At 54.6% G+C, this 12757-nt stretch overlaps 1 protein-coding gene across 1 annotated transcript; it reads right to left on the bottom strand.

The window, feature by feature from the left end:
* Positions 1-11071: 11071 nt before the first annotated feature.
* On the bottom strand, positions 11072-12473 carry GBX2 (gastrulation brain homeobox 2). The gene is given in 3 exon segments (XM_032190553.1): positions 11072-11595; positions 11959-12292; positions 12294-12473. Coding segments are annotated over 3 exon segments (1038 nt in total).
* Between the last annotated feature and the right edge of the window lie 284 nt (positions 12474-12757).

Below are 12757 nucleotides of genomic sequence, written 5' to 3'. Positions count from 1 at the left end.
TGGCAGACTTTATAGCAAGGTTTTTTGTTTTGTTTTGTTTTGTTTTGTTTTTCTTTTCTGTTTCTGTAAATAGTAATGTATAAATGATGACAAGACAGTGTGGAAATTATTAAAAAATACGTCTTTTGTTGTTGTTTTTATATTACCTCATTCAGCAAGTTTGTTTTACAATGACTCAATGATGCTTTATTTATATTGTTTGTACTGTAATTAAAACAATTGACAAACATTTCACTTTGCTTGTTGTTTCATATGATTTTGTTTTGATTAAGTATGCCAGTCTGTATTATGTTTCCCTTTACTCTCTCTTCGCGTTGAGATTTTTGTGTCAGCTGTACAGTATTCTGAATAAAAATAAATAAATAAATAAATAAAAAAGGAAAAAAAGTTGTAAAGTACTGCAGAGGGAGACTGCTATATTGTATAGGTCTCTTTCTAATAAAGACAAGAAAACTTGTTCGTCACAGCTTTGTTCTTTGCTTGAGTCCCGGTTGCGGTGTTGCTGAGAGGTACCTGCCCCGGCCCTACTTCCTCACAGTATTAATGATGAGATCCTGTCACTCTTTGCCAGTAATAAAGATGAAGTATTGCCCGAGACCTGGGATGTCAGAAGAGCTGGTAATGGTGCAAATTGATAAATTAAAAAGCAATAAGTCACCAGGCTGTAATGGTGTATATCTAAGAGTTCTGAAGGTGCTTATGAACTAGATGACAGATCTCCCAGCAAAAATAGGCAAGCTTTCATTAAAAACAGTTATTCTCCCAGAGGAAGGGAGAGTAGTAAATGTTGCACCTAGGCTTTAAGAGTCTCTGGAGGAGATCCAAGGAATTAGGCCAGTAACGGTTACATCTGTATCTGCTAAATTGGTTGAAATGATCATTTAAAATAAGAATAATAAAACATCTTTAAGGTCATGGTATGGTATGGTCTAATCACTTCTTTGAAGGAAAATCATGGCTCTCCATTAGGCTCCCCCAAACCAGCCGTTTAAAGCACCGAACAAAGGGCACCTGGCTGGCATTTATTTATGCTGTTAAGGATCTGTGCCCTGGTACGTCGTGAGAAGAAACAGGGAATGGAAGAAGGCCCGAGGAGAGGAGAAAACATCAGGCAGAAGGCCAGGAGGTGGCAATCAGGGCAGGGCCGGGGGGACCAGAGGGTCTCGGAGAGCTGGCAATGGTTGGCAGCACTGGGGAGATGGGAAACCCATGTAAGAAAAGAGTTGAGTGGCATTTTGGTTAAGTATTATCTAGTTCAGTAGAGAATAACATAAAATTGAGTATTAAAAAAATGCCATTAAGGGGAAAAAAAAAAGAAAAAAAAAGGGGGGGGGGGAAGGTGGCTTAGCATGCTCAGGGGTGAAGAAAGAAATGGAAGATTTTAAGGTCCATACAGGCACCATGAAACAAGACAGCCAGTGCTCCAGTTAGGCCACCTGTGCTTCTCCCACCTTATAAAACACGGAGAAATTTGGGGATGTTCAGCAATTAGTAGGGTTATGTCAAGGGCAAAAAAAATCAGTGCCTGTGGCTGTATGCTTTGTGTCTGCTGGTACCTGCGAGGAGTCACCAGTTCTGTAGCCATCTGTCAGGGACTTGTTTGGGGTTTGGGGAGGTTTTCCCTTTCCTTTCCTTCTCTCCAGTTCTCAAAGTGCTCCAGGGAGGCTGTGCCAGCAGCGTGGGGGATGAAAAACTGCAGGACTGCTTGTGGATTATTTTTTTATTTCTTTTCCTAAGGGTGTTTTGGGGCTACATACCCCATACCATGGTTTTCCCACCGTGTTTAACCCTGTCGCGTGTCAAACCACCACCTAAGCAGGAGGTGGGTGCCTTCTCTTCTGCCCTCCCGAATTTGAAATGGGAACTTCAAGCGTGAGAGCTTGCTTTGGATTCCCCCTAGGTGTGAGGCTGCAGCAGTGCTTTCCCTAAGGATCGTCAGCCCTCCCCTCTGTCACCCCCCAAAGCGCTGTAGCTGTGATTTTGCCGTGAGCATGGCTGGTTGCTCCCCGCAACAACCCTCCTAAGGTCTGAATTATTTCGGAAGATCCCGGTGCCAGGGATGCCTGAGCAGCTTTGAGGCTGTCTTTCATTCCCTCATTCCCCACCTACCCCGATCCCGCCCCTGTGTGCCCCTGCAATGCTCTCAGCTGGTGGCACTCGCAGATGCCGTGGAAGAAAAGAAAAATATTCCACTGGAAGGCAACAGAGGTCGGAGAGAGATGTTGAAGGAAAACTATTGCCCCCCGTAATAGAAGTAGAGGGGACCCATACACACTTTTATATATATATATATATATATATATTATTATTTTTTTTTTAAGAACAAAGCAGTAATTGCTGTAGAGACCCTGTGGCTGCTCTGCCACGAGGCCTTGCTGTGTCTCCGTACCCTTGCCTACCAAGGATTAGCTTTGATGGAGCCTGGGAGCAGTCCCTGAAGAAACCTGCTGCAGAGCCCAGAAGTGTTGCTGTAGGTACTGTGTGCATTCATTTCCTTTAAAATCATCCCCTTGGCATTTTTTCCTCTTCCTTACCCTTTCCTTAACAGCAACCCAAACTGGTGCAGGGGCCGCAAGAAGACGAGACGAACGGCAGAAGGAGGCAGAAGGAGCTGCCTCCAGCTTTGTTTTCCAGGAAAGGCCCAACCTCACTCAGACCTGGCAGTTTTTCCGAAACACACAAAATCAAACGTTTTACACTTCATGAAAAATCAGGTGAGAGGAGCCTCCAGGGGCGGATCCTCAAAGAGACACATCCACCTCCACTGGGGCTTTTCCTCCTTTGCTACATGTTCCCCAGCCACTCGTGCCCCCCATTGCCCACAGACCGGGCAGCAGAGGCTGGATGTGGTGTCCAGTGCTGCTGGTTGTTCCCTGGCCATGGAAACCCTGCCGAAATTTGGGCTGGGAGCAGTGCGTCCAGCACAAAGTGCTCCTGAGCACAGCATCGCCTATGACCGAGCTCTTCCCTTCGCCCCTTCCCTTCTCTCCCTCGTTTCTGAGGCTGCTCAGAGGCAGGAGGATCAGTTCATGGTGTGGTGTCGCCCTGATGAGGGATTCCCCCTGCAATTCCCACCCGAGCGATGCCCAGAGTAGGACTTTGGGGACTGCACGGGTTCCTAGGAGGGGAAACGCATTTTCTCCTGGTGAAGCCACCAAATGTGCGGCAGGAAAACCACAAACCCCTTTCCCTCCACACCAGGACTGGGAAACCCACCAGGCGGTGATTTATCTCGCCTAATGTCCAGTAAAGCCCTTAATTGGCCAGTAAATGTGGTCGCAATAACCGCGCTTGACACCCGGTGCCACCGCCAGCAATTAGCACTTATTTATTTGCATACTGCCCCCACCAACCTCTCCACTGCCAGACCTGTTTGTTTTTAAGCCAGGGAGGCTCCTTGCCTTTGCCAAAAAGAGGATGAGAGGGGCTAAAGCAAGGAAAAGGCCTGGTGTGCATGAACTTTGGGGGGACGAGGAGCTGCAAAACCCTCTGTGGGGCTGTTCCTGTGCTCGGGGATTTAATGTCGAGCTCCCAGGGACTGAGACTTGCCTTTAGGAAATGGCTCAGCATCGCTGCTGCCAAGGCGCAGGGCTGCTTGTTGCTCCACCAGAAGAGTACCTCCTGATCACCTTCATTTGTTGTCGTTTTGGCACGGGGACACGCAGTTCACATCATTTCTGAGGCTGAGTGGAAATGGAAGGCCGGGTATTTTCATCTGATGAAACAGGGGCTGGGAGCCCGAACGGCTTCGAGTTGCCAGAGCCAGAGGGAGGAGGTGGCAGAGAGAAAACCCAGCTCCCAGCTGCAGCTGGAGGGGGTGAGGGGTCCATGGGTGCCAAAACGCCTCATCCTGCTCTGCTGACAGCGGGTGGGCATGAGTCTGGAGACAGGTCCTGGGTCCCCAAAATGTTGGCAGGGTGCAGGAGGGAACAGGAGCGAGCCTGCAAGCAGCAGGTAAGCAGATCCACAGGAAAAGGGGGAAACAGCCAGGTCCGGCCAACAAAATCGCCCCACAGCCCTGGGTTTATCCTCGTGAATGGGCCCTCTTTGAGATTTTGCATCCCGAACGGGCCCTTTTTGGAGGCATTTTGCAGTTTCTCAGTTTGTGGACCAGAAAGGGAGCACGGTGCCAGCAGCCCTGGGGCTTAAGCATTGTGGTGCAATCCCCCCACACATCACGGGGCAGGAGCCTGGGGGCTTCAAAGGCTCTGGTACAGACCCCCAGCTCCGAGCACTGCCGAAAAAGGGGGTTTTGGTGCCACCTTCCTTCATGAGCTGCCCCCTCCCAGCACAGAGACGCGTCTGCTGCTCCTGCTCCGCGTGTCCGACTGCTCACGGCCGGGCTGATTGACTGCAGATCTCCCTGTAACTGAGCTTAATTAGCAAGCTAATCAGGTCTGGAGATGGTTCCAATTTATTTACTGGCTGCCACGCTGAGGTTCATGCCAGGTGAACAAATATGACAGGGTTTTGCCCTTTCCAGCACTTGGAGCTGGCAAAGCCTCTGCAGCCACGAGGCCAGCAGGGCAACGAGGTGCCCGGTGCCTGGGCTTCGGCGTGTGGCTTCCCAGCCCGCTGCCTGCAGACGGGGACAGAAAAGGGACACACTCAGCCCTTTGCACACCAGCAGGGCACTCGGGGAACATCCCAAATCCTCCCTGTGGCAGGGACAGCACCAAGACGCTGTTGTCCGTGGGTCCCCTCTTTTTGAAGGTGTCCTAAAGCAGGGTTCGTACAACTCGTGCTTCTTAGTTTCTTCTGGGTGCATGAAGACAACATAAAAGAGTTTATTTATTTATTTATTCGTTTAAAGAGGGGGGATTTGCTGGATTTCTTTCTTTTCCCCTGGAATTAATATCAGGAACGTCGCACCAGCATCCCTTAGGTTTGCTGGAGCATCTCCCCAAAAAGGCAGCGGGCCCTGAGCTGCAGACCCCTAGGGTGGGGAACCCCCCACCTTGCTGGTTGGCTCTGATCTTTAATGGCCCTCCATATTTTAAGCAAAAAGCAGGAAAAAAAAAAAAAAAAAACTTGCTTCTAATTTGAATCTGCCTGGTTTGAGCAGCCAGCATTGATTCTCACCGGGCCTTTATCCCATTGATTAAAGAGCCCTTTAGCACCCGTTTTTCTCCCCACGAAAGCACTTAGGGACAATAATTGAGCCATTTCTCCTTCCACAAGGGGTGCGAATTTCACTCCCAAAATGCAACCAAGGGTACAGAGAGGGCCTGCAGCCACCTCTTTTGGGGAGTACAGGCACCCCCAGGGGGTTTCGGAGCTGAGACAAGGAGGCCATGGTACCAGTGGGGCTGGGAAGCCCTGATGGATGCGGCAGCACCGCGGGAGCCGGGGCTCTTCTGAAATCTCTTGCCGAATGGAGACAGTTATTAGAGGGAGTAATTGGGATCACCTTACTTTACAAATGTTACTTTGCAGAATGAGGCAGGAAGACAGATCGATCTCAACTATTATTCATTAAGGAAAGTCCTTTATAAATCCCAAATTAACAATTTCTCTTGGAGAGACTTCCTATTACCCTTCTTTCACGGGAAGTTATTGCCGCTTTGGAAATGTTGAAATATGAAAATAATTGGGGAGGGGGAGAAATAGCAGTTGTGGGCTTCGGAGCCGAGCATCTGCTTAAAAAAAAATACAGATGTGTGTCTTAAAAATGACCATTACCCTAATTCAGAAAGGTTCATTTTTGATAGATATGATTAGGCGGGGGACATAACGACGTTCATAAAAGCCCAAGTGGCTTCTCAGCAAGGAACGGGCTATTTGTAAATGTTCAGGGCTCGGTGCCACCTCCACAAGTGACGGTGGTTTTTGGGAGGTCTGTGCTGTCCTTGCAGGACAAGCCCCATGGGCACGGGGGTCCCAGGGTCTGCGTGGAAGGGACCAGGGATGCTCTGTGGATGCTCACGAGGGGATGCTGGGGAGCGAGATGTTGCCCAGAGAAGCCAGCTGCTTGGCTTCTTAGCTGCTTGGCTAGCAAAACACTATTACTTTTATCCCGTACATCCATCCTCGTAGCTTCTTTTGGCTGTTTGGGCAATGCCAGCAAGGCAGACCAACAGTTCTGAGAGCATCTAGGGGATGTACACACATTTTCCTTGTCCATCAGCAGCTCGGATGCTTCCTCGGCAGGAACAGCCGTCCCTCACAGGACCACAGGCAGAAGGAAAACAGCGAGGGTTTCTCTTTAAGCTCAGGCAGATGCAGATTTTTCACCCTGATTTCCCAGCACAACAGGGTTTGTTACCTTTTATTAAATAACCCCTGCTGATGCCCCTTTTCGGGAGGACAGTTTCGGGGTATTGGGGAGGGATCTCAAGGTGGCTCACTGTGCAGCTGGGCACACAGAAATGCTTTTTCACCCTACAAGCTTGAGTTCCTCGCTGTCAATAACATGCTCCTAGATAATTATGAATGGGAATCTCCTGCTTTGCCTTTCTCTCTGTTAATTAATAGGATTTGGGCATTAAAGTTGCCCCCCTGGCGCTGGCGATAGGCCCCTCGCTGCCAGTTCAGGCCCCTTGTTGCTCCCCCAGCCTTCCTCGCGGTCAGCACAGACACCCCATATTTTACTGCCATTTCTCGACGAGCCCCCTGCCTCATCATTATTTTCCCCGGGGACAGCGGGGATTAATCCCAGGCCCCGTTCCTCCGCAGGTGGTGGTGTGCCCCAGCACCGGGGCGATGCCGAGCAGCTGTCCGCTGGCAGGGAACAACGCAGCGCCGCGGATTTCGTCCCTACACCCGCTGACGAGGAAATGTCATTAAGCCAGGGCTGCCTGCTGCCGGCGGGAGCTCCTCTCCTGATGGCTTTTTCCTCTAGGAGGGGATTGGGAGGGGAAGGATCCCCCCAAATTCAGCCTGCCCGTGACGGTTACCAGGTCCCCTGTGCGCACAGGGAAGCGGGGCATCAGCAGGCAGATGCTCAGGGAGCTGCTTGCAGCTAAAATGCCCCTTTCTGTGTTATTTATCTGGATTTCCTCCTGTATTTTCAGCTGGGGCTGGGAGCTAGGGCACCCAACGCGATGGGGAAAATGATGAATTTCTCACTGGGAGCTGAAAAGCAGGGCGTTAAAATCCATGTGGCTCTGCAAAAAAAAAAAAAAAAAAGAGCCTCCAGCCCCAAGAAAGCCTCCATCCCCCCCAAAAAAGCCTCCATCTCGCCTTCCTCCAGCAGGCCCGACAGCAAACGCAGCCCTTTTGCTTCTGCGCTCTCCCGGGCTGAGCCCCGGCCGGGGAAAGTTTTGTGAGTAAGTTTGCAGAGCCGGAGGGAGGGCGGCACAGATCGATTGGCGGGTTTAATAGGATCAGGTCAGTGTAATCCTGTTTTATCCATTGTAATTCAGGCAGGCAAGGAGACCTCAAACTATAGGGGAAGGGGCTTTTAAAACCTCAGCGGTCCTGCCACAAAGCCAGAGGCTGGGGCCGGGACAAAAGCGTGAGAGAGGATGAAGTGGCTTGAAATAAATAGATTAAGGCTCTCTATGGGCCGGGCATAGCGGGAGGGAGAAAAGAGCAAGCGAGGGGCGGCCCGTGGCGGCCAGGGGGGGACAGGAAGGGACCCGGCACCCCCAGGGGGGTTTTGGGCAGCCCAGCAGCGGGTCCCCTCCCTCCATGCCACGGGGGGGGGATTCGCCCCTGGATGGGGAGAGCTCCCCCCGCACCCCCCTGCCCCTCCGCGCGGTTTCCGAAGGGTTGGGGCAGGCAATCAATTTTTATGATGCAATTTATAATTCATACAGGTTGTCTTCGTGCATATGGTGTTGCTTTTGTGTGTCAGGGTGCCGGGTGCTTTATGACGGCGGCGGCGCGATTTGCATTCACGCCCGCTTGCCGGCCTCATCGCTCTCGCCGCCGCGGCAGAAGGGGACGCAGATGAAGATGGATACGGCCCCGTGGAAACCTGGGGGGGACCCCTCGCTGTGCCCTGGCCCTCCCGGAGGAGGTGACACCCCCCTGGAGCCAGCCATCCCACGATGGGGCCTCCCATGGGTGCCACACATTTGGGGATGGGGGAGATGCTCGGTCCTTGGAGTGCTTGGTTCCCAGTAGACCCCCTTTGCACCTCTCTCTTGACCCCCTTTCCCACCTCTCCAGGTCCCCTTTCCAACCTCTCTGGACCCCCTTTCTCATCTCTCTGCACCCCCAGGCTCAGCCCCCGTCCTGGGGATCTCCCCCCGAAGGGTCTCCTGTTGCCAGCGGGGTCAGCTCTCATCCCCCGGGGGCCAGAGGGGCAGGTAAAAGGCACAAAGCCTCCCCTCGCCCTGTCCCAGCTGAAATAATTAAACCAATTAAGTCAACACAAACAGAAACAAGACGGAAGGTGGCTGTGGGTGCCCCCCTTCCCCTTCATGGGGAGCAGCTGTGCCCCCCTGGGGCGGCCCCAATGTGCCCAGCTGGGCTTCCCCCTGAGCTGCCCACCTGGTGGGGGGCTTGGGGAGGATATTTAGGGGTGGGGGGGACATTTAGAAGCAGTGATGTCTCAGTTAAGAGTAGGGGGAGAGCTGCTGGAGAGGGCGTCCCTCCTGCGGCCACATCCTGCTGCTGACCACGGAAAGGCATCGCCCTATGGGGCAAGGTATGGGGCGATGTAAGAGGGTGCTCCTGGGGAGATTTGGGGGGTTTCGGGGGGGATTTCCCCCCCCCTCCAAGCCAGGGCTGCTCGGAGCAGGCCGGTGCTCCTGCCGCGCTCCCCGAGCAGCGCAATTATTTGATCTGCAGATGTAAGAGGAATTTATTGTAACAACAAATATAGTGATGTCAAAACCCAACCTTGGATTAAAGCCGGCAGCCAAAGGGGAAGTGTATTAATTTCAAACAGCATCAGAGGCCAGTGCCTATTAGGACGAGCTATTCTTCAGACCCCCCCATCAGAATTAATCATTGGGAGTTAATTTGAAGCTCAGACAAGTTGCTGTTAATTTAGTGCAGGGAGGACGGGATGGAATAAAAAGCTGAGGTGCTGGCCGGGCCTCCTGGGTCTCATTAATCAGCGAGCTGAGACGGCCTGGCTTGATTACAATTTGCAAAAAAATTCATTAGAGCCTGGGCGATTGACAATTTTTCTCTCTGCCTGTGATCTGACTCATTAGGCAGCCAAATGAAAGCCATGATGATGGTGATGATGACAGCTATCAACCCCCTCGCTTGTTTATCTCCTTCTTCTCCTCCGGCCCTGGCCCGGGGCTCCCCCCAGCCCCACTGCTGGGGGGCAAAGGGGACCCCAGCCCGCGGAGCAGACAACTTCCCCGCGCCTGGGGCAGGTGCCAGCTCCGCTAGCGAGGGCTGCTGGGCTTCCCCCAGCCCCTGGGGGGGGACACAGGGGTGAGGAGCAGCTGCTCCTCCCTAAAATGCCCCCCCCTGCACCCGCGGGTGGGGGTAGAGTTGGGCTGCAGCTTGCCCAAGCCGGCCCCAGAAAGAAAAAAAACATATATATATATATAAAACAATAAAATAATAATAATAATAACGAAATAAATTGAAAGGGAAAAAATACTACTAAAAAAAAATCACCCACGAAGAGCGCTGCCCCACGCGTGTCCCCGCCGCTTGCACCCGCGCGGAAAGGCAAGCCGCAATTAGTAATAATAAATTATAATGGTAACGAGGAGAATTAAAGCCGGAGGAGCGGGCGGGGGGATGCTGAAGGGCCAGACCTGCCGCCAGCGCCCACGGCCCCGCGCGTCTGCGGTGGCTCCGTCCCGTTTTGGGGCCCCAAAGAGGGGAAAAAAGAAAAATTAAAAAAAAATGGGAAAAATAAAAAAGCACAACTGAGCTAAATGATGTCAGTATCGGCACCAAACGCTGCCTCCCCCCCCCACAGTCAGCTCACTGAGACCCCCCCCCACTCTCCCTGCTCAATTTTACCATTTTAAAGCAAATCCAAGCTTTTTATTTCCCCCCACTCCCTCTATCCCTGCCCGGCCCCAACGGCTGCTGAAAGTGGGGCCAAAAAGGGGCAAAATCGGGCAAAGTGGGCAGCAGGGGTCCCCCCCCAGCCCCAGCCCCCCCGACCCCCTCCGTTCACAGTGGCCGCAGCGAGGAAAAAATCAGATCAACGCCAAATTCGGGACCGAGCCGGCAGGGGAAGCGGAGGGCTTGGTGTTGTGTTTTTTTTTTTTTTTTTGTCTTTTTGTTTCTTTGTCAGTTTTTATTCACAAGACTGAATTTGCTTTTTAAATTTCATAACTTATAAGGAAATAAGCTACATTGAAATAAATTAAACACAATAGAGAAGATCGTGCTTTTTTTTTTTTTTTTTTCCTTCTTCCTTTCCCCCCTCCTCTCTTTCTCTCTCTGTTTTAAAACATGGCTCGGTAGAATCGGCAAACCAAATCGACAGAAAGCCAGGCAAAAAATATATTTAAAAACCCGTCGCCCGGTGCCTGTCCCTCAGCCATCCGAAGTAAAACAAAACAACAGAAAAGGCATGAAACCAACCCCTCGGCTTCGTTTCGTTTCGCTCTCCTCTCCCTCTCTCTCCCTTGTTTTTTTGTGTTTGTTTTTTTTAATTTTATTTTACCTTTCGCACCGCTAAGAAACAAAACCCCAAAGCTGGCTACGTGTGCGCTGCGGGTTTCGCTGGGGGGGGGCTCTGCCGGCGAGGGGGGCACGGGCAAATTTCGGCTGGATCCGGCGGCGGCGGCGGCAGGGCTCTGCTCGCCGGGTCCCGTCGCAGCCGCGCCGCCGCAGCACGACCGTGTATGTACAACGTGGGGCAGCACGGTAATAATAAATATCTGCGCGTCTCTCCCAGGGTTTGGTATTCCCGCTTCCCAAACAAACAAACAAACAAAAAAAATTCAGTTTCAAAGCCTCTTCCCTTCGCGGGCTCTCAGGACGTGGAAAGTTTCGCTGCAAAGTTCGCTCGAGGCTGGGGTTTGCTGCGAGCTCGCGGAGGGCTTTTGCTGTCGTCAGGGGCTCGGGTTTTGCTTCTGTGTTTGTTTTTTTTTTTTTTTTCCTCTTCTCTTTTCTTTTCGGCTGGGTCGCTGTCAAACCCCGGCTGGGAAACTTTTCCTCCAAACCCCGTGGCTCTGAGGGCGGGGGGGGGAAATCAGGGTCGGGCTTGCTCCAGCTGCTGGTGCTGACTCCTGATGGCAAACCTGCTGACGTGCACCGGGATGGGCACCACGATCTTAGGGTTTCGGGAGGGCTCCCCCGTCTTGGAGTTGGCGTTGCCCGCCTTGACCCGTTTCCATTTGGCCCTCCTGTTCTGGAACCAGATTTTCACCTGCACCTCGCTGAGTTTGAGGGCGTGCGCGATCTGGGACCTCTCGGTCAGGGACAGGTACTTTTTGCAGTGAAACTCCTTCTCCAGCTCCAGCAGCTGCTCGCTGGTGAAGGCCGTTCGCCTCCTCCGGTTTTTGCCGGTGGACGTGGTGTTGTTGGAGTTGTTGGCACTCTGGGGGTTCTCCTCCAGCACGTTGCCAGAGTCCTCTTCCTTGTGAGCCGCCTGGCCGGGGATGTTGTCGTCGGAGCTGTAGTCTAGGTCGCTGTCCATGGAGAAACTTTCCTCCTTGCCCTTTGCGTCGTCCTCCCCCTTGGGGTCCTCCTTCCCCTGGCCCCGCAGAGCCCCGGCTGGAAGCGAAGCAGAGGTGGCAGAGGCCCTCGGTTAGCGTCTGGCCCCTTCCATCCCGCGCCCCACGACCTCGGAGGGGGGGATTTGGGGGTGGGGAGCGGGATACGGGATGGGGACCCCCGGGGATGCAGGCTGGGGACCCTTGGGGTTGGGGGACGCAGGATGGGGACCCCTGGGGCTGCAGGATGGGAACCCTTGGGGTTGGGGGATGCAGGATGGGGGCTCCTGGGGATGAGGGCTGCGGACCCCCGGGGCTGGGGGCTGCAGGCTGGGGACCCCCGCCGCCCCTCGCCCCCCAGCCCGGCGCCGTCCGCCCCGTCGAGGCGTGCGGCTGCTCCCCTCGGGCCCCCCCCCAAACTCACCGAGGGAAGCCTGGACGGCGTCGGCGGCCGGGAAGGGCAGCAGGGCGCCCCCGTCCTTGCCCAGGAAGGCTTTGCCTTCGTCGCCGCCGCCGTCGGGGGGCAAGCCGTCGGCTTTGTCGAAGTTGCCCGGGGGCGCGAACTTCCTGGCGGCCTCCTGGTGCTGCGGGGAGGCGGAGAAGGCTCCGGGCAGCGTGGCCATCAGGGTGGAGGTGAGGGCCATGCCCTGAGCCAGGCCGGAGCAGAAGCCGGAGGGCAGGCTGGGCAGCTGGTGGTGGTGCGGGTGCGCGGGGGGCAGCGGCGGCTGCAGGGCGCCCTGCGGCAGCGCGGGGGGGGGGCGGCGGCGGCGGGGGCAGCACGACGGGCCGGTAGGGCACGAACATGGGGTAGCCGGTGTAGACGAAGTGCCCGGGGGCCGGCGGCGGGGGGCTGCCGATGAGCGAGTCGATGCTGAAGGCCGTGCTGCTCCCCAGCGGGCGCTGCATCATCATCAGCGAGGGCTGGAAAGCCGCGCTCATGCCGGAGCAGCCGCCGCCGCCTTCCTCCTCCTCCTCCTCCTCCTCCTCCTCTTCGTCGTTCCTCGTCCCCGTCCTCCTCAGCGCCGCGCAGCGCCCACGCGTGGGGCACAGCCGGGGCGGAGCGGGGCCGCTCCCCGCCGCCGCCGCCGCCGCCCGCACATGGGGGCCCGGCCGCCCCCCGCGCCCCCCGCCGCCCCCCGCCGCTCCCCGCCGCCGCGCTGCCTCTGCCCGCCCGCGCCGCCCGCGCCCATTCACATTTTGCCCGGCTGGGAACCCGCACCGCC

Source organism: Aythya fuligula, chromosome 6 (genome assembly GCF_009819795.1).
Source record: "Aythya fuligula isolate bAytFul2 chromosome 6, bAytFul2.pri, whole genome shotgun sequence".
Classification (NCBI taxonomy): Eukaryota; Metazoa; Chordata; class Aves; order Anseriformes; family Anatidae; genus Aythya; species Aythya fuligula.
Note: the sequence above shows the minus strand (reverse complement) of the source record. Positions and strands in the feature narration are given on the sequence as shown.